The 20,281-nt window shown below is 43.4% G+C and overlaps 1 protein-coding gene across 11 annotated transcripts in view; it reads left to right on the forward strand.

Moving 5' to 3' along the window:
* The window catches only part of numb (NUMB endocytic adaptor protein), a 231,763-nt gene that overhangs the window by 147,944 nt on the left and 63,538 nt on the right, over positions 1 to 20,281 (forward strand). For all 11 annotated transcript variants that reach the window (XM_048537840.2, XM_048537841.2, XM_048537832.2 and 8 more), the window contains one exon: positions 12,129 to 12,203. In XM_048537840.2, the coding sequence (XP_048393797.2) occupies positions 12,129 to 12,203 (75 nt within the window). The remainder of the gene's footprint in view (positions 1 to 12,128; positions 12,204 to 20,281) is intronic.

The raw sequence follows: 20,281 nt of genomic DNA on the forward strand, positions 1-20,281 counted from the left end.
GGCAGGGAGCAAATGGACACAGACCGTTAGAAAATAGATGACAAGTTAGACAGAGGATTTTGATTGGCACAGGCTTGGAGGGCCAAAGGGCCTGTTCCTGTGCTGTAGGTTTCTTGGTTTCTTTGATTCTTTGTTTACCTGCAAGTTAACCTTTAGAGAATCCTGGACCAACACTCTCAGATCCCTTTGCACTTCTGCTTTGCAAATTTTCTCACCATTCAAAAATAGCCCATGCCTGTATTCTTTTTTCCAAAGTGCAAAACCTCACATTTACTCACATTGCATTTCATCAGCCATTTCCTGGACCACTCTCCTAAACTGTCTAAATCTTTCTGCAGCTTCCCCACCTCCTCAGTACTACCTGCCTGTCCACCTATCTTCGTATCATCGGCAAACTTCGCCAGAATGCCCCCGGTCCCTTCATCCAGATCATTAATATACAAGGTAAACAGCTGCGACCCCAACAAGGAACCCTGTGGGACACCACTCATTCCGCAAAAGAGCCTTTTATCCCAACTCTCTGCCTTCTGTCAGATAGCCAATCCTCAATCCAAGCCAGTAGCTCACTTCGAACACCATGGGCCCTTAACTTGCTCAGCAGCCTCCCGTGAGGCTCAGTATCAAAGGCCTTTTGGAAGTCTAGATAGATAACATCTACTGGGCTTCCCTGGTCTAACACACTTGTTACCTCTTCAATAGATTTGAATAATAGATTTGTCAGGCATGACCTCCCCTTACTAAATCCATGCTGACTTGTTCTAATCTGACCAGGAATTTAGAAATTTCATCCTTGACAATGGATTCAAGAATTTTACCAACTACTGAGGTTAGGCTAATCAGCCTGTAATTTTCCATCTTTTGCCTTGATCCTTTCTTAAACAAGGGGGTTACAACAGCAATTTTCCAATCATCTGGGACTTCCCCAGACTCCAGTGACTTTTGAAAGATCACGACCAAAGCCTCCTCTATTTCCTCAGCCACCTCCCTCAGAACTCTAGGATGTAGCCCATCGGGGCCAGGAGATTTATCAATTTTTAGCCCTTTTAGCTTTTCTAGCACTTTCTCTTTTGTAATGCCTACCATAGTCAACTCTGCCCCCTGACTCTCCTTAATCGTTGGGATACTACTCATGTCTTCCACTGTGAAGACTGATGCAATGTACTCAAGTTCTTCAGCTATTTCCTTATCTCCCATCACCAGCCTTACAGCATCAATTTGGAGCGGCCCAATATCTACTTTTGCGTCTCGTTTGTTTCTGATGTATTGAAAGAAGCTTTTATCATTTCTAATATTACTAGCTAGCCTACCTTCATATTTGATCCTCTCATTCCTTATTGCTCTCTTTGTTATCCTCTGTTTGTTTTTGTAGCCTTCCCAATCTTCTGATTTCCCAGTGCTCTTGGCCACTTTATAGGCTGTCTCTTTTTCTTTGATATATTTCCTGACTTCCTTTGTCAGCCATGGCTGTCTAATCCCACCCCAGATAATCTTTCTTTTCTTTGGGATGAACCTCTGTACTGTGTCCTCAATTTCATCCAGAAACTCCTGCCATTGTTGGTCTACTGTCTTTCCCGCTAGGCTCTGCTTCCAGTCAATTTTTGTCAATTCCTCTCTAATGCCCCTGTAATTACCTTTATTTAACTGTTATACCATTATATCTGATTTTGCCTTCTCTTTCAAACTGCAGACTGAACCCTACCATATTATGATCGCTGCCTCCTAAGTGTTTCCTTACTTTAAGGCCTTTTATAAAGTCTGGCTCATTAAATAGCACTAAGTTCAGAATAGCCTGCTGTCTTGTGGGCTCCATCACAAGCTGTTCCAAAAAAGCCATCCTGCAAACATTCCATGAATTCTCTTTCTTTGGATCCACCGGCAACATTATTCACCCGATCCACCTGCATATTGAAGTCCCCCATGATCACCGTCACCTTGCCTTTCTGACATGCCCTATCTACTTCTCGGTGCATCTTGCGCCCCTGGTCCTGATCACTGTTAGGAGGTCTGTACATAACTTCCATTAAAGTTTTTTTGCCTTTGTGGTTCCTCAATTCCACCCACACAGACTCCACATCCTCTGACCCTCTGTCATTCTGCGCCGTAGATTTAATTCCATTCTTAACTAACAAGGCAACCCCACCCCCTCTGCCCACCTCCCTGTCTTTTCGGTATGTTGTGAATCCTTGGATTTTTAACTGCCAGTCCTGAACTCCCTGCAACCATGTCTCTGTGATGCCTACCACGTCATAATCATTCAAGAGGATTTGTGCTGTTAATTCATTTACTTTGTTGCGAATACTGTGAGCATTTAGATAAAGTGCCTTAATTCTAACTTTCTTATCATTATTGGAGAGGTTGGGAATCCCAAGATGTCTTCAGCTACTTTGCTGTATTCCTAGTCTGCCTTGAGCTTAAACCCACCTGTACATATGCTATCCTGTTGCTTATCTTTCCATTTAACTCCATACTCCCTGTCTCTTTCACTCCGCCCCCCCCCCCCACCGACTCAGAAGTTTAAAGTCCTACTGACCACCCTATTTATCCTTTTCGCTAGAACACTGGTTCCAGATCGATTCAGGTGGAGATCGTCCCAACGGTCCAGATTCACCCCCCCCCCCCCCCCCGCCCCCCAGTTCCAAAACTGATGCCAATGCCCCATGAAATGTAATCCCTCTTTCCCACAGCAATCCCTTAGCCATGTGTTTATTTCCCTAACTTTCTTTTCCCTATACCAATTAGCACGTAGCTCAAGCAGTATTCTGGAGATTATGACCCTTGGGGACCTGTACTTCATAATCCTTGAACAGGTTCTCGATCCTAGCTTTGCCTATGTTAGTCCCAACGTGGACCACAACAACTGGATCCTCCCCCTCCTGCTCCAATATCCTTTCAACTCAGTTGGAGATGTCCTGCACCCTGGCACCGGGCAGACAACACACCATGCGGGACTCCTGATCCGGCTTGCATAGGATGCTATCTGTCCCCTAATAATAGAATCCCCTATAACAACTACCTGTCTTTTTGCTCCCCCCTCTTGAATGGCCTTCTGCACCACCGTGCCATGGTCAGCTGGCTCATCCTGTCCACGGTCCTTTTTCTCATCCGTACGGGGAGCAAGAACCTCATACCTGTTGGTCAAGGTCAAGGGCTGAGGCTCCTGCACTCCTGAACTCTGAATCCCCCTACCTGCTTCACTTGCAGTCACACCTTGTCCCTGAACACTTTCTGAATTTGAGTTATTTAATCTACCGGGTGTGACTGCCTCCTGAAACAAAGTGTCCAGGTAACTATCCCCCTCCCGGATGTGCCGCAGAGTTTGAAGCTCAGATTCCAGATCATTTACTCTGATCCGGAGTTCTTCCAGCAACTAACACTTGCTGCAGATGTGGTCGCTGCCGTTCACAATGGGATCAGCCAGATCCCACATTATACGGCTACAGCACATCACCTGTCCAGCCATTATTACTTATTTAGTTAACTTTTACAATTTATGTATTAAATGCTTTCGAGTACTTCTCTGCTACACTCTTTTTCAATTAAGCAATTAAACTTTTAATCAATTAGACAATACACAAGGATATAAATTGAAAAGCCTTACCTTAACAACACACGAGAGTCCTTCTCGGTTAGAGCTCCCGCTCTTTCTGCTGCTGGAACAGGAATGGAGGGCTCTGCTGGTCAAGGTAGGTATTTGCTAATCTTTAAAGCAGAGACTCACCCACCTGTCAGCCTCTGATTGACGCTCCCGCTCTTCCTGCTGCGAGTCTGTGGACTTTTAATTAGGTTAGAGGAGGAGGGAGGGAGGGAGGCCCGACTGTAGGACCTGGGGCTTCGAGGTAAGTGCTTAAATAACGGTGACTTACCTTCCCAACTGCCTCTCTGCTCCGACTTCACTTCCGCCCAGCTCCTGCCGCTCTCTGCTGGGGTCAAGTTCAATGTGCTTAATAATAACATGCTTCGTGGAGTGCTGTGCTTCTGTGAATTCTTGTGCCTGTCTCTGCCTAGCTTGTCCCAGGATTTTGGTGTTGTCTCAGTCGAAATGGTTGATCTCCTTTTCCATGTGGATTGAGCTGAGTGAATATTGATCGTGTCTTTTCGTTGCCAGTTGGCGTTCATGTACCCCCTTTGTTTTCAGTTTTCTCCTTATTTGTCCGATGTAGTGTTTCTCACAGTCTCTGCAGGGGATCTTGTAGATGACTTTGGTCCTGTCCATGGCGGGGAGTGGGTCTTTAGTTGGGGTGAGCAGTCGTCGTAGGGTTGACATGGGCTGTGTGCCACTCTGAAGCCCAATGGTCAAAGGAGTCTTGTGGTGAGTTCTGATGTGTTCCTGATGTAGGGTCGTGTGATGAGTGTGTCGGGGCGTATGGTATCTTCCTGAGGTTGTTTGTGTAAGCATCTTCTGATCCAGTTTTTTGGATGTCCATTATCCTTGAAAACCTGGATGAGGTATTCTTCTTCTTGGCATAGCTCCGTGTTGCTGCAGTGTGTTTTCACCCATTTAAATAAAGATGACACACTCCATGGCACTCCATGAAGCATGCTATTAATAACCACATTGAACTCAACCCCATAAGTACTCGACTACAAAGGAAAACCGGAAGTGAGACAATCCAGCTCAACGGACTCCGCAGTTTAAAAACCAGGTGGGAAAACACACTAAAGCTTCATCAGAGGCTGCACTGAGGAGGTTACCCAGCATGGTAACAAAAGGTCTGCGAAACAAGAAACCAGCTCCACGAGCCAAATGACCTCAACTTTTCAGAAACTGACTACATATCCCTTCCTCTGTCCGCTGGCAGCTGAGAGGTTTGTCAAATAATCCCAACATTTACAATTTCACTCTTGCTATTTCTGAGCTCTCCTTGTAATGCCTTGCTGCAAGATCCTTCCAAAAGGGTGTCATCTGTCAATGCGGTTATGATATGCTCCCTAACCGGTAATGCGGCTCCCCCACCTCTTTTATTTTCTCCTGTCTCCCACTTAAAGCATAGATATCCCCGAACATGCACCTAATATTCATGTTCCTCTTTCATTCAAGTTTCTGTAATAGCAACAACATCATAATTGCGTGCATTAACCCAGCCTCTAAGTTACCTTGCCTGTTATAGAACATAGAACACTGCAGCGCGGTATAGGCCCTTCAGCCCTCGATGTTGCGACGACCTATGAAACCAAACTGAAGCCCATCTAAACTACGCTATTCCATTATTCTCCATCTGTTTATCCAATGACCATTTAAATGCCCTTAAACTTGGCGAGTCTACTACTGTTGCAGGCAGGGCATTTCACGCCTTACTACTTTCTGAGTAAAGAACCTACCTCTGACATCTGACATGTATCTGTCACCCCTCAATTTAAAGCTATGTCTTCTCGTGTTAGCCATCTCCATCTGAGGAAAAAGGCTCTCACTGTCCACCCTATCTAATTCTCTGATTATCTTGTATGTCCCTATTAGGCCACCTCTTAACCTTTTTCTCTCAAACAAAAACAGCCTCAAGTCACTCAGCCTTTCCTCACAAGACCTTCCCTCCATACCAGGCAACATCCTCGTAAATCTCCTGTGCACCCTTTCCAATGCTTCCACATCCTTCCCATAATGCGGCGACCAGAATTGTACGCAATATTCCAAGTGCGGCCACACCAGAGATTTTTGTACAGCTTCAACATGACCTCATGGCTCTGAAACTCAATACCTCTACCAATAAAACCTAACACACAGTACGCCTTCTTAACAACCCTATCAACCTGTGTGGCAACTTTCAGGGATCTATGTACATGGACACCAAGGTCTCTCTGCTCATCCACACTACCAAGAATCTTACTATTAGCCCAGTACTCCGTATTCCTATTACTCCTTCCAAAGTGAATCACCTCACACTTTTCGCATTAAACTCCATTTTCTACCTCTCAGCCCATCTCTGCAGTTTATCTATGTCCCTCTCTAACCTGCAATATCCTTCCACACTATCCACAACTCCACCGACTTTAGTGTCATCTGCATCCCATCCTTCCAAGCCTCATCCAGGTCGTTTATAAAAATGACAAACAGCAGTAGCCCCAAAACAGATCCTTGCAGTACACCACTAGTAATTGAACTCTGGGATAAACATTTCCCATCAACCACCACCCTCTGTCTTCTTTCAAGTAGCCAATTTTTGATTCAAACTGCTAAATCACATGCCTCTATATTCTCTGCAATAGCCTACTGTGGGGAACTTTATCAAAAGCTTTACTGAAATCCATATACATCACATCACCTGCTTTACCCTCATCCACCTGTTCAGTCACCTTCTCAATGAACTCAGTAAGGTTTGTGAGGCACGACCTACCCTTCACAAAACTGTGTTGACTATCCCTATTCAAATTATTCCTTTCTAGATGATTATAAATCCTATCTCTTATATTCCTCTCCAACACTTTACCCATAACCGAAGTAAGGCTCACTGGTCTATAATTACCAGGGTTGCCTCTACTCCCCTTCTTGAGCAAGGGGACAACATTTGCTATCCTCCAGTTTCTGGCACTATTCCTGTCGACAATGATGACATAAAGATCAATGCCAAAGGCTCTGCCATCGCCTCCCTAGTTTCCCAGAGAATCCTAGGACACATCCCGTCTGACCCAGGGGACTTATCTATTTTCACACTTTCCAGAATTGCTAACACCTCTTTGTGAGCCTCAATCTCATCTAGTCTAATAGCCTGTATCTCCATATTCACGAGGAAGAGGTATTAGAAATCCTTCCGAGGGTGAAGATAGATAAGTCCCCTGGGCTGGATGGGATTTATCCTCGGATCCCCTGCGAAGCCACGGAGGAGATTGCCGAGCCTTTGGCATTGATCTTTAACTCGTCATTGTCTGCAGGAATAGTGCTAGATGACTGGAGGATAACAAATGTGGTCCCCCTGTTCAAGAAGGGGATTAGAGACAACCCTGGTAATTATAGACCAGTGAGCCTTACCTTAGTTGTTGGTAAAGTGTTGGAAAAGGTTATAAGAGATAGGATTTATAATCATCTAGAAAAGAATAAATTGTTTAGGGATAGTTAGCACGGTTTTGTGAAGGGAAGGTCGTGCCTCATAAACCTTATTGAGGTCTTTGAGAAGGTGACCAAACAGGTAGATGAGAGTAAACCGGTTGATGTGGTGTATATGGATTTCAGCAAGGCATTCGACAAGGTTCCCCACAATAGGCTATTGTACAAAATGCGGAGGAATGGAATTGTGGGAGATATAGCAGTTTGGATCGGAAATTGGCTTGCTGAAAGAAGACAGAGGGTGGTAGTTGATGGGAAATGTTCATCCTGGAGACCTGTTACTAGTGTTGTACTGCAAGGGTTGGTGTTGGGTCCACTGCTGTTCGTCATTTTTATAAATGACCTGGATGAGGGCGTAGAAGGATAGGTTAGTAAATTTGCAGACGACGCCAAGGTCGGTGGAGTTGTGGATAGTGACGAAGGATGCTGTAGGTTGCAGAGAGACATAGATAAGCTGCAGAGTTGGACTGAGAGGTGGCAAACGGAGTTTAACGCAGACAAGTGTGAGGTGATGCACTTTGGTAGGAGTAACCGGAAGGCAAAGTACAGGGCTAATGGTAAGATTCTTAGTAGTGTAGATGAGCAGAGAGATCTTGGTGTCCATGTACACAGATCCTTGAAAGTTGCCACCCAGGTTGACAGGGCTGTTAAGAAAGCGTACAGTGTTTTAGCTTTTATTAATAGAGGGATCGAGTTCCGGAACCGAGAGGTTATGGTGAAGCTGCGCAAAACTCTGGTGCGGCTGCACTTGGAGTATTGTGTACAGTTCTGGTCACCGCATTATAAGAAGGATGTGGAAGCTTTGGAAAGGGTGCAGAGGATATTTACTAGGATGTTGCCTGGTATGGAGGGAAGGTCTTATGCAGAAAGGCTGAGGGACTTGAGGCTGTTTTCATTAGAGAGAAGAAAGTTGAGAGGTGACTTAATTGAAACATATAAAATAATCAGAGGGTTAGATAGGGTGGATAGGGAGAGCCTTTTTCCTAGGATGGTGACGGCGAGCACGAGATGGCATAGCTTTAAATTGAGGGGTGAAAGATATAGAACATAGAACATTACAGCACAGTACAGGTCGTTCGGCCCTCGATGTTGTGCCGACCTGTCATACCGATATGAAGCCCATCTAACCTACGCTATATAGGACAGATGTCAGAGGTAGTTTCTTTACTCAGAGAGTAGTCAGGGAATGGAACGCATTGCCCGCAACGGTAGTAGATTTGCCAACTTTCGGTACATTTAAGTCGTCATTGGATAAGCATATGGACGTACATGGAATAGTGTAGGTTAGATGGGCTTGAGATTGGTATGACAGGTCGGCACAACATCGAGGGCCGAAGGGCCTGTACTGTGCTGTAATGTTCTATGTTCTATTCTCCTTGACAACATTGTCTTTTTCCTGTGTAAATACTGAAGAAAAATATTCATTTAGCACCTCTCCTCTCTCTTCGGACTCCACGCACAACTTCCCTCTACTGTCCGTCATTGGCCCTAATCTTAGTCTGGTCATTCTTTAGCTCCTGACATACCTGCGCGACTTGCATTGAAGCCAATGCAGTCCAAGCCTCCAGTTGTGCTGAGTTCAGCAACCTCTCCCTTACTGCTGTTCCTCATAGCTATGTTTGTCTTAGTCTCAAACTCTTCCCTAGTCTGTATAGTCGCTCACCTGCTCCAGTGCCCCCCTCACCCTCAAACCACTACCACCACCACCATCATGTCAGCTTAAACTCTCCTGTATGGCACTATCCAATCTTAATAGGATTTTTGTGCCCCTCCAGCTTAGGTGCAACCCCTCCTTCTTGTACAGGTCCCACCTTTCCAGGAAGACTTCCCAATAATCACATATCTGAAGTCCTCCCAACTACACCTGCTCTTTAGCCACGTGTTTAGTTGTACTCTCTCTGTGTTTCTAACCTCAGCATGTGGCAGAGGGAGTAATCCTGAGATTACCACATGAGAGATCCTGCTTTTTAGTTCACTACCTACATCCTTGAATTGTTGTTTCAGGACCTTGTCACTCTTCCTACCTATGTCTGTTGTGCCAATATGGACAATGACTTCTAAGTAAAAACTGAAAGAACTGCAGATGCTGTGAATTAGCAACAAAAACTAAGTTGCTGGAAAAGCTCAGCAGGTCTGGCAGCATCTGTGAAGGGCAAAAGAATGTTAATGCTTTGGGTCTGGTAACCTTTCCTCAGAGTGTGTGCACGCACATAGACAATGACTTCTATGTGTTTGCGCTCCTGTTTCAGGATGCCATGACCCTGGCACCAGGGAGGCGACATACCATCCTGGTGTGTGTCTGACGGCTGCAGAATCGCCTACTTGTGTCCCAAACTGTTGAGTCTCCAAATACTATTGCTCTACTATGCTTTGTCTCTCCCCGCTATACAGCAGAGCCAACTGTGATGCTCTTGTTCTGCTTGCTGCTGCTGTCTCCTGATGAGCCATCCCCCTCATCAGTATCCATAATGGAAAGCTTGCTTGACAGGGGGACAGCTGCAGGAGAATCCTGCACGACTGCCTGTACCATCTAGTTGTCATCCATCTATCTTCCAGTCGCTTCGGTGTAACCACATTTCTGTAATCTTTTATCTATGACACTGTCTGCCATTTGTCAACTCCTTGCTGTCCCCAACTGCTGCTCAAGCCAAACCATTTGTTTGGTCAGCAGTTGAAGCTAGATTCACTTCCTGCAGATGTAATTATCAGGGATAGGATACTCTCAGCGTCCATGATTTGACCACATCTCGCAGGTGGAACACAAAGCACCACCAGCTGATATGACTGACTCTCTATTGGCTTTTATTACAAGTTAAAGTTTAATTAGCTACCTGAAAATTACAGTTATTACTTTCTAACAAATAGCTTCCCCCACCAACTGTCTGAACTCCCTGTACAAACCAGAAGATGACCTCAATGTATCAGTGATAGCAACTCATATTCCGCTTGGGAACGCTGCACCCCAATGGTATCAATGTGGACTTCATAAGCTTCAAAATCTCCCCTTCCCCCACTGCATCCCAAAACCAGCCCAGTGCGTCCCCTCCCCCCAATGCATCACAAAACCAGCCCAGCTCGTCCCCTCCCCCCACTGCATCCCAAAACCAGCCCAGCCTGTCTCCGCCTCCCTAACCTGTTCTTCCTCTCACCCATCCCTTCCTCCCACCTCAAGCCGCACCTCCATTTCCTACCTACTAACCTCATCCCACCTCCTTGACCTGTCCGTCATCCCTGGACTGACCTATCCCCTCTCTACCTCCCCACCTATACTCTTCTCTCCACCTATCTTCTTTTCTCTCCATCTTCGGCCCGCCTCCCCCTCTCTCCCTATTTATTCCAGAAGAACGCTCTCCCCATCCCCCTCTCTGATGAAGGGTCGAGGCCCGAAACGTCAGCTTTTGTGATCCTGAGATGCTGCTTGGCCTGCTGTGTTCATCAGCTTCACTTTGTTATGACCTCAATGTACTAGCCTTTTAGAAAGACTGATATACACTTACTTGTACTTCGGTCGGATTCCTTCACCTGTAGCACCAAGGGAATCTTGAGTTTGTTAGAGTTATCTCAGCTCCAGGATAACTGTGCAGGTGTTCCTCAAGGCAGTGTCCTAGGCCATAAGTCTTCAGCTGCTTCATCAATGACCTTCCCTCCATTATAAGGTCAGAAGTAAAGATGACTCCTTGCTATGCTGCACTCCCCATGACTCCTCAGAAATTGAACGGCAGCTATCTTGTTTGCTTTGAGCCATCTATCATTTAACTTGCCCTCTGTTGAAAGATTTGATGGCACGCTGATGTTATTTGGTTTGGAATAATTCCCAATCACTGAAAAAATGGGATGGCTTGAAATGGCTCATTTCTTGTGAGATCTTACAAAAGGTAAATCTTCAAAAGTGTATTTTTAGAAAACATCAGGATCCTATCCTGTGTTGTGCTGGTGGATTTTCTGGCATCAATACGTTACTCTGTGTCAACGTATTTGACCAGTGATGAGCGAATACCGAGCACATTGGAATGAAACTGTTTATACCTTGTGACACTGCTTTTCACAGTTTGTTCATAAAATGGAGGTGAAAGTGCCAAGGATGTAAACTGTAATCACCAATGATGTGACTGATGCAAAATATGAATTTGGAAAAATAGATTGTCAACAAAATAAATAAATTTATTTTTTACTTTAAGTTTACCTTTTACTGTCTTTCCACTTCATCTTTTGGGAATTAGACCAGTGATTTGGGAAACGGAATACTTAAAATATCAATGACAGTGGGATAGCTTGTAGGTTGGGGCTGGTATAATAACAGTGACAGTGGGATTGTTTGTAGATTGGTGCTGGTATAAAATCATTGGAATAATTTGTAGATTAGCAGTGGTTTATTATCATTGACAGTGGGTAGTTTGTCAACTGGCACTGATTTCAGTGAAATTTTTTGCTGATTAAGTAGGATAACTAGATGAAGCATGACACCCTTGCTCAGGCGATTTAGCACAGAGTTGTAAACTTGAATGATCAGAAATATGTAAAATTCTAGTATCTCATCAATTCTAGTTGATGCTTTAAAATCTGGTGAATTTGAAAGGAACGATGCATGTGAATAAATATGACATAAAAAAGAACTTGGTGTTGTGGTGATGGCAAGTTCATTTTAAGCCTTATTATATCAGTGGTATTCCTCTCTCTTCTCTCCTAACCTTTAAACATTGTTTTTAATTGGCATAGACCTCCAATGCTGGTTTCCAAGCTTCAAAAACTGAGTCTTTGTCAATGTCTGTGCATTAAGGGCAAGCTAATTGACTTATGAATCATTACCATTTGATCCAACCCTATGCACACCTGAAACGCTCTCCTACAATTTCATTACAGGTCCGGAGCGCATAGATTTCTAAATCCAGTTGCACCACTACACCTGAGGTCAAATTTGCAGTTGGCTAATGCACAGATGGGGAATAATATTGGGTCCATTTGTAGCATATAATAGAGTAGATTCATTCAGTGAAACAAGCAAGGAGCTCAAGGTGATTTTATCTGAAACTAAATTTGCTGGAATCTGGTAGAGTATGTCACAGGCTGATCCAAACTTTATTTTCCTTTTCAGTATTTAGGCCACGTGGAGGTAGATGAATCTCGAGGAATGCACATCTGTGAGGAAGCTGTCAAGAGACTGAAATCCGTATGTATTTTTCTTTTGAAAACACACAATTCTTTTAAAAATACTTACTGAATCTGCACATATCATTGAATCTGCAAATACTGACAATATGTTGCTTAACCTAAAGTAAGGAACAAGTTAAAGTGCAAATGCCAAGTTTGATTGGGGGGTGGGGGATCTAACCCGGAAGCAGAGAATCAAATTTTGACAAGAATAATAGAATAATGGGTGATTTTTTAAGGATGAAATGTTTCAGGTACATGCTAGATACATGGCAACCAAATCCTGGACTCCTCGGATGAGAAAGATAGAGAACACGATGAAATGAAAAAGGAGGCTGTGTCAGGTAATGTTGCCACATGAGAACCAGGCTGCATACCACAAATTGACAGGGGAAATGGAGAGGACAGAATGTCTGGCAAAGGCAGGATCTGGGAATAGATTGACAATTACAATAAAAGGGAACTCCAAAATCTTCTACGAGCAGATAAACAATGTGGGTTTTAGTTAGCCTGGTGAAACTATTAGGTGCAAAGATGGTGAGATTTATCTTGACATACAAGATAAAGTTAAATGAATAATGAACACTTCCTTGCGTGTGCTAACAAAATATCTAGAAGGGGAGATGGTACAGCCAGTGGATGGGGTATGATTCTGATTGACAGGATGTTCTGGGAAGGCTATAAACATTCAAATGGATAAATTGCTTGGTCTGGAAAGCTTATATCCTATTTGCTAAGGAAAGTGGAGTTGGAGATACCTGCGGGGCTTCCAGTCTTACAATCTTCCTCAGATGTGGAGAGATGACACTGCTTGGACAGTGGAAAATGCAACCTGCTCTTGAATAGATATAAAGAAATTCCTAGTCACTTAGATTGTGAGGAAGAGTCTCAAAACTGTCCAAATACCTTGTAATTTAGCTAAGAAGAGGCTACATGGATTTTTTTTTAGATTAGATTGCCTTGTTCAAAGGAGATCATTCTTGATTTAATGTAATTGCATTTTTTGGTCAAGAGAATACAGCAGATTGAGTCTGGACTTTAAGAAAACCTTGCCAAAAGTATCTCATAAAAGGCTGGCAAATATAATTGAGATTCATGGAATGGAAGGCTTAGTGATAGGTTTGTATTTTAACAAAAAAGGGACCTAAGGACGTAAAACTTTGAATTATGTTGTTTTTCAGACTGGGAGGTACTAGACAATAGTGGTCCCTAAGAATCAATTTGAGGACCACTGTCTTCTTTCATAAATGCAAGTGATTTCGTGAACATACTTTGGAATGCAAAATAAAATTTATTAATTGCTGATGATACTGGTTTGGAGAAATGGCAAACAGGGAGATGATAAGTCCGTGGGGTAGCAGAGTGGGTATTTCGGCAGCACCTGGAATTTATATAGAGCAATGTGAGGTATGCTGAAGAGGTACAGAGAGACAATAGACTTTATATCATTAAAGATTGTGGGGGAACGGAGGAACTTGGCGTACATGTGCTGCGTCTTCAGATGTGGCAAGGCAGACCAAGAGAGTGGTTAGCAACGTATATTAGAATTGAACTTCATAACTGAAACTGTTGAATATAAAAGCAGGGAAGTTACATAAACCTCCTGTGCTGAAACTTCAGGTAATTCTGAAGATTAGATTAGATTCCCTACAGTGTAGAAACAGGCCCTTCGGCCCAACAAGTCCACACCGCCCCTTGAAACATCCCATCCAGACTCATCCCCCTATAACCCACACACTCCTGAACACTACAGGCAATTTAACATGGCTGATCCACCTAGCCTGCACGTCTTTCGACTGTGGGAGGAAACCAGAGCACCCGGAGGAAACCCACGCCGACACGGGGAGAATGTGCAAACTACGCACAGACAGTTGCCCAGGGCTGGAATTGATCCTAGGTCCCTGGCGCTGTGAGGCTGCAGTGCTAACCACTGAGCCACCGTGCCGCCCAAAGATTATGAAGCTTATAGAATACAGACAAAGAGGACAAAGAAACTGACGTGGGAAATGGAGAAAAGAATGTGAATGCAATCGAGGAAAGGAACATTAAAAAAAGACTGTAGAAACTTCTAAGGGTACGTAAAAAGGAAAGATATGGCTAACCCAAATGTGGGTACGTCACATGGGATAATTTAAAATGGGAAATAGAGAAATGGTAGAGAATCTGAGTGATTTGCTTTTGCTGGCTTCCACGTGGAATTTACCTAAAATCTGCCAGAGTTGGAGACGAAGTGGATAGGGAGAATGAGGAATTGAAAGAAATTAGAATTAGTAAGAAGATTGTACTGGAGAAGTCAATGGGCTGAAGGTTGATAAATCCCCCAAGACCTGAAGGTCTTGCACCTCAGAGTGTGAAGGAGGTGGATATCATGATAATCAATGGATTGGTGATTATCATCTAATTGATGTTGGTTGGCTCAGAGCTGGCTTCTTGTTTCGCAGACGTTTCATTACCATGCTGGGTGACATCCTCAATGCAGCCTCTGATGAAGCTTCAGTGTGTTTTCCTGCCTGATTTTTAAATTGTGGGGTACGTTGAGATGGATTGCTTCGCTTCCGGTGGAACGTATATGGGGTCAAGTTCAATGTATTTATTAATAGCATGCTTTGTGGAGTGCCAGGCTTCTAAGAATCTTCGTGCCTGTCTCTGCCTAGCCTGTCCCAGGATTTTGGTGTTGTCCCAGTCGAAGTCATGGCTCTTCTTGTCCATGTGGATTGAGATGAATGAGTATTGGTTGGGACATCAGGCGGGAAACACACTGACGCTTCATCGGAAGCTGCATTGAGGATGTTACCCAGTATGGTAACGAAACGTCTGCAAAACGAGAAACCAGCTCGGCGAGCCAACCAGCCTCAACAACCACAACCCGAGCTACAAATCTACTCCAAAACCACCTTATCCTCTATAGTTATACATAGATGGATTCTCAAATGCTTCCTGTGGATTAGAAGGTAGTAATAGCACTTCGCTTAAAAAAACAGACTGAGAGAGAAACAGGAAACTTACAGACCTGTTAGCCTGACAACAGTAGTGGGAAAATGCTAGAATTTATTATGGAGAAAAGGATAGATGCCTGGATGACAATAATGATCCAAAGGCAACGTGATGTAGTCAGCATGAATTGGTGATTGGGAAATCGTTTTTGATAAACTTTTAAAGGTTTTTTGAAGATGTTATGAGCAAAACTGATGAAGGAGAGCTGCGGGAAATAACATACTTAGATTTTTACAAGTTTTTTTTATGAAACCCTCTACATGAGGTTGGTTCGAAGGATTAAAGCATACAGGAAAGGAGGTAATGTACTGACATGGATTAATGATTGGCTAACCGACAGAAAACAGTAGAAATAAATGAGTCATTCTCGTGTTGGCAGACTGTGAAAAGTAGGGTACTGCAAGAACCGTTACCAGCTGTTTACAATATATGTCGATGATTTGAAAGTAGGGACCAGATGACCAAGTTTGCGGACAATACAATGATTGGAAATATGTATTGTGAGGAGAATATAAAGCTTCTTCAGGAGGATTTGGACAGGCTTAGTGAATGGGCAAGAACGTAGAATTCCCAGGCAACGTCCTGGTAAATCTCCTTTGCACCTTTTCCAATGCTTCCACTTCTTTCCTGTAATGACGTGACCAGAACTGGACACAATACTCTAGATGTGGCTGAACCAGGCTTTTGTGTAGTTGGAGCATAACTTCACAGCTCTTGAACTCAATGCCTCAATTAATGAAAGCTAACAGACCTTGCACCTTCTTCTCTGTCCACCTGGGTGACAGGTTTCAAGGAACTGTGGGCATGAACCCCAAGATCCCTCTGTTCCTCCAAGAATCTTTCCACTTTCAAGTTTGTCCTTCCAGAATGAATCCCCTCACATTTTTCTGGGTTAAACTCCATCTGCCATTTCTTAGCCCAGCTCTGCATCCTATCAATGTCCCTTTATAACCTAAAACAGCCCTCCTCACTGTCCACAATACAACCCACCTTTGTACTGTCCGCGAACTTACTAATCCACACTTCCATTCCTACATCCAATCAATTACAGAAATGATAAATAGAAGAGGACCCAGAACAGATCCTTGTGGTTCACCACTCGTAACTGAACACCATATTGAATATTTTCCGTCCACTACGACCCTTTGTCTTCTAAGGGTCAGCCAGTTCTGAATCCAATCTGCCACATTTCCCCCATTCCATGCTTCCTTACCTTCTGCATGAGCCTACCATGGGGAACCTTATCAAACACCTTACTTAAATCCATATGTACCACATCCACTGCTCTACCTTCAAAGAATTCAGTGAGGTTTGTGACGCATGATCTACCCCTCACAAACCCAAGCTGACTATCACGAATCAAACTGTCCAAGTGATCATAAATCCTATCTCTCAGAGCCCTTTCCAATAATTTGCTCACCACTGAAGTAAGACTAACTGGCCTGTAATTTCCAGGGTTATCTCTGTTCACTTATTTGAACAAGGGAATGACATTTGCCTCTCTCCAATCTTCCGGCACTAAACCCATGGACAGTGAGGATGAAAAGATCACTGCCAAAGGCCCTGCAATCTCTTCCCTCGCTTCCCATATAATCCTTTGCCAAGTCCCATCAGGCCTGGAGGACTTGGCTGTCTTCAAGTTCCTCAAAATTCCTAGTACACCTTCCTTACTAACGTCCAACTCCTCTAGCCTACCAGCCTGATTCACACACACTTCCCCTACAATGTGGTCCCTCTCCGTTGTGAATATGGAAGAAAAGTATTCATTAAGGACCTCTCCTATCTCTTTAGGCTGCGTGCACGAATTCCCTTTATACTCCTTGATCAACCCTACCCTTTCTCTGGCCATTCTCTTATTCCTCACGTGCGTGTAAAAGCCTTAGGTTTTTCCCTGAATCTCACTGATTCTAGTCGGTTTTTGCATGTTCCCTTATAGCTCTCCTAAGCCCTTTCTTCAGCTCCTTCCTGGCTAGCTTGTTTCCCTTTAGAGCCTTTTCCAATCCTTGTTTCCTAAACTTTATATAATAAGGTTATATATAACCTTTTAACCTTATTATATCCTCCTTCTTATTAACTAGTCATTCAATCTCTCTTGAGAACCAAGGCTCCCTCACTTGACTGCATCTTCTCTGGCTGCTAGGGGCAAACATATCGAGCACACGCAGTGTACATTCCTTAAACAATCTCCACATTTCTATAGTGCTATTTCCTGACAGCATCTGTTCCCATTTTATATTATTCACAACATAGAATATAATGTCGGAACATGTGTGTTATTTACTTTGATAGGAGAAGCCAATGTGCACAATGTTTCTTAAATGATAAGATGTTGGAAAGTGTACAAAGGGACCTAGGTTTCCTTGTTGATAAGTCACTGAAGGCTAACATACAACAAGCTAATAGGAAGGCTCAAGGAATGTCAGTTTTTATTGGAAAAGGAATTGCGTACAAGAGTACTGAAGTTTTACTTCACTTGTACAGAAGTTTGGTTAGACCACACGTGGAGAGCCATATGCAGTTTTATTCCCATTATTGCAGGAAACTTATTGCCATTCAGGGAATGCAGTAAAGGTTGACCAGACTTGTTCCTGGGATGGCAGATTGGGAAAACTGGGCACGTGTTCTCTAACACTTCAAAAAATAAGAAGTGATCGTATTGAAAGTTGCAAATACCTAAAGGGATAGACAAGGTTGATACAGCTGGAATGTTTCCCCTGCTTAGGGAATATAGAACCAGAGGGCACAATTTGAAAATAAGGGGCATGCCATTTGGGTCTGAGTTGGAGTTTTTTTGTTTACTCAGAGGTTTGGAACACGGAGGGCTATGGAAGCTCAGTCTTTGAGCAAAAGGTAGAGGTTGGTAGATTTTTGATTCCGAATCATGTACAAAATTATCACGATGGGATGAATAAAAAGTATTAAAGTGTTTGATAAGCCATGATCCTACTGAATGGTGGGCAAGCTCGACCGGCTGAATGTCCTACTCTTGTTTTATTTAGGAAGCTCTTGTTCAGCAGCAGCTGGTGTATTGCATCCATTACTTAAGGAAGAATGTGAGAGTCCCTGAGACTGTTTCAGAGGAGATTTACCAGATTGGTTCCAGGACTAGGAGAGTTTAACTCCAAGGCTAGATTAGTAAAGTTGAAAATGTTCTCCTTGGAGCAGAGGAGACTAGGGAGAGACTTGATTGGGGTGTACAAAATTATGTCAGGTTTATATAAGGAGAACGAAGATTAGCTAACAATTGGAGAAGTAGGATTCACAGTTATGAGGGCATGGGTAAGTCCACTGGCGGGATGCTGGGAACAACTATTCTATGCAGAGAGTGGCAGTGGGCTGGAATTTGGTATCTATGAGGATAACAAATACAGAGATGGTCAGTGTTTCCGAAAGTAACTTCAGTGAGTACTTGCAGCCTCGTACATCAGTTGAGCTCAAGAATAAGGCAGGAGAATCGTACTGACTGGGCTGCTTCACGGAATGTCAGCATGGGTTTGATGGACTGAATGGCTCCTCTTCGGCATGTCGACTTTATAACTAACTATCTTTTCAGGATTGCTGCCTTGGCTTTGTGTTACGTGTTGCCACACTTCATGATTTCAGAATTTTGTCTGCTGATGAGTAAATACATTAAATAGTTAAATTTTTCTTGATTTCTACTGCATGGTTGAACACTTAATATGCGGTGTTGTGTGCACTATATAGTGAGTGTGCTTCAATTTTTATTTGTTTCTTCTAACCTCTTTTATTGCAGACAAGTTGTCCCTGATTTTAATGGAACTGGACGTTGCCAAAAAGCCAGTTGCTCCTTTGGCTTTAGTTTCCCATGCACTCAGTTTAAAATACGATTTGGTTCAGGTCTGAGAGCATATTCTGGTTACCTCCAGCCAGATAGAAAATTTGTCAAGACCTAAGAAGACTAGTGAGAGATAGGCCACATTGTGATACGAGTCTTGAAGACCCCACTGACGTAGAAAGTGGATGGTGGTTTGTCTTCAGTGGTCATTTGAATCTAGATTGTGAATTTTCTGCTGGGCACGATATGATGTGAAACTGTATTTACTTGGAAAACATGATATGTTATGTATGCATCAGCACAGACGAGCATTGAATTACAATGATATATCAAGCATCCTTACTTCAGTGTGAAATGTGTACAAGCTGTGAATCATATCATAAATGCCTCAATATTGTGGAGGTATTTGGAAAATAGAAACATCTCCATGTAATACACTTTCAGACTTTGAAAATTTTGTTATTATTTACAAAAAAAAAACCATGTTGATCATTCACTCCTTCCCTTGGGTAGACCATTATTAAGTTCACAAGCGCTTAATGAGTCACAAGATTGAAGTCAGCATTGCAGCTACAACAGAATGTCAAACAGTAGTTGTTTATAAGCAAAACAGAGCTTTGTATCCTTTTTTATTGTTATCAACTTGAGCTTTCACAATGGAACATATGGGTATTATGTGAGTGATTTTGCATGTACAGTGGAATATATGGATGTTTTGAGTGGTGTTGTGCTATAGAATAGAACATAGAACATAACAGCACAGTGCAGGCCCTTCGGGCTTCGATGTTGTGCCGACCTATCATACCGGTCTGAAGCCCATCTAACTATTCCATGGACGTCCATATGCTTGTCCAATGACGATTTAAATGTACTTAAAGTTGGTGAATCTACTACCGTTGCAGGCAAAGCATTCCATTCCCTTACTTCTCTGAGTAAAGAAACTACCTCTGGCATCCGTCCTATATCTTTCACCCCTCAATTTAAAGCTATGCCCCCTCGTGCTCGCCGTCACCATCCTAGGAAAAAGGCTCTCCCTATCCACCCTATCTAACCCTCTGATTATTTTATATGTCTCAATTAAGACACCTCTCAACCCTCTTCTCTCGAACAAAAACAGCCTCAAGTCCCTCAGCCTTTCCTCGTAAGACCTTCTCCCCGTACCAGGCAACATCCTAGTAAATATCCTCTGCACCCTTTCCAAAGCTTCCACATCCTTCTTATAATGCGGTGACCAGAACTGTATGCAATACTCCAAGTGCGGCCGCACCAGAGTTTTGTACAGCTGCAGCATAACCTCTTGGTTCTGG

This window comes from Stegostoma tigrinum, chromosome 10, assembly GCF_030684315.1.
Source record: "Stegostoma tigrinum isolate sSteTig4 chromosome 10, sSteTig4.hap1, whole genome shotgun sequence".
In the NCBI taxonomy this organism is placed as follows: Eukaryota; Metazoa; Chordata; class Chondrichthyes; order Orectolobiformes; family Stegostomatidae; genus Stegostoma; species Stegostoma tigrinum.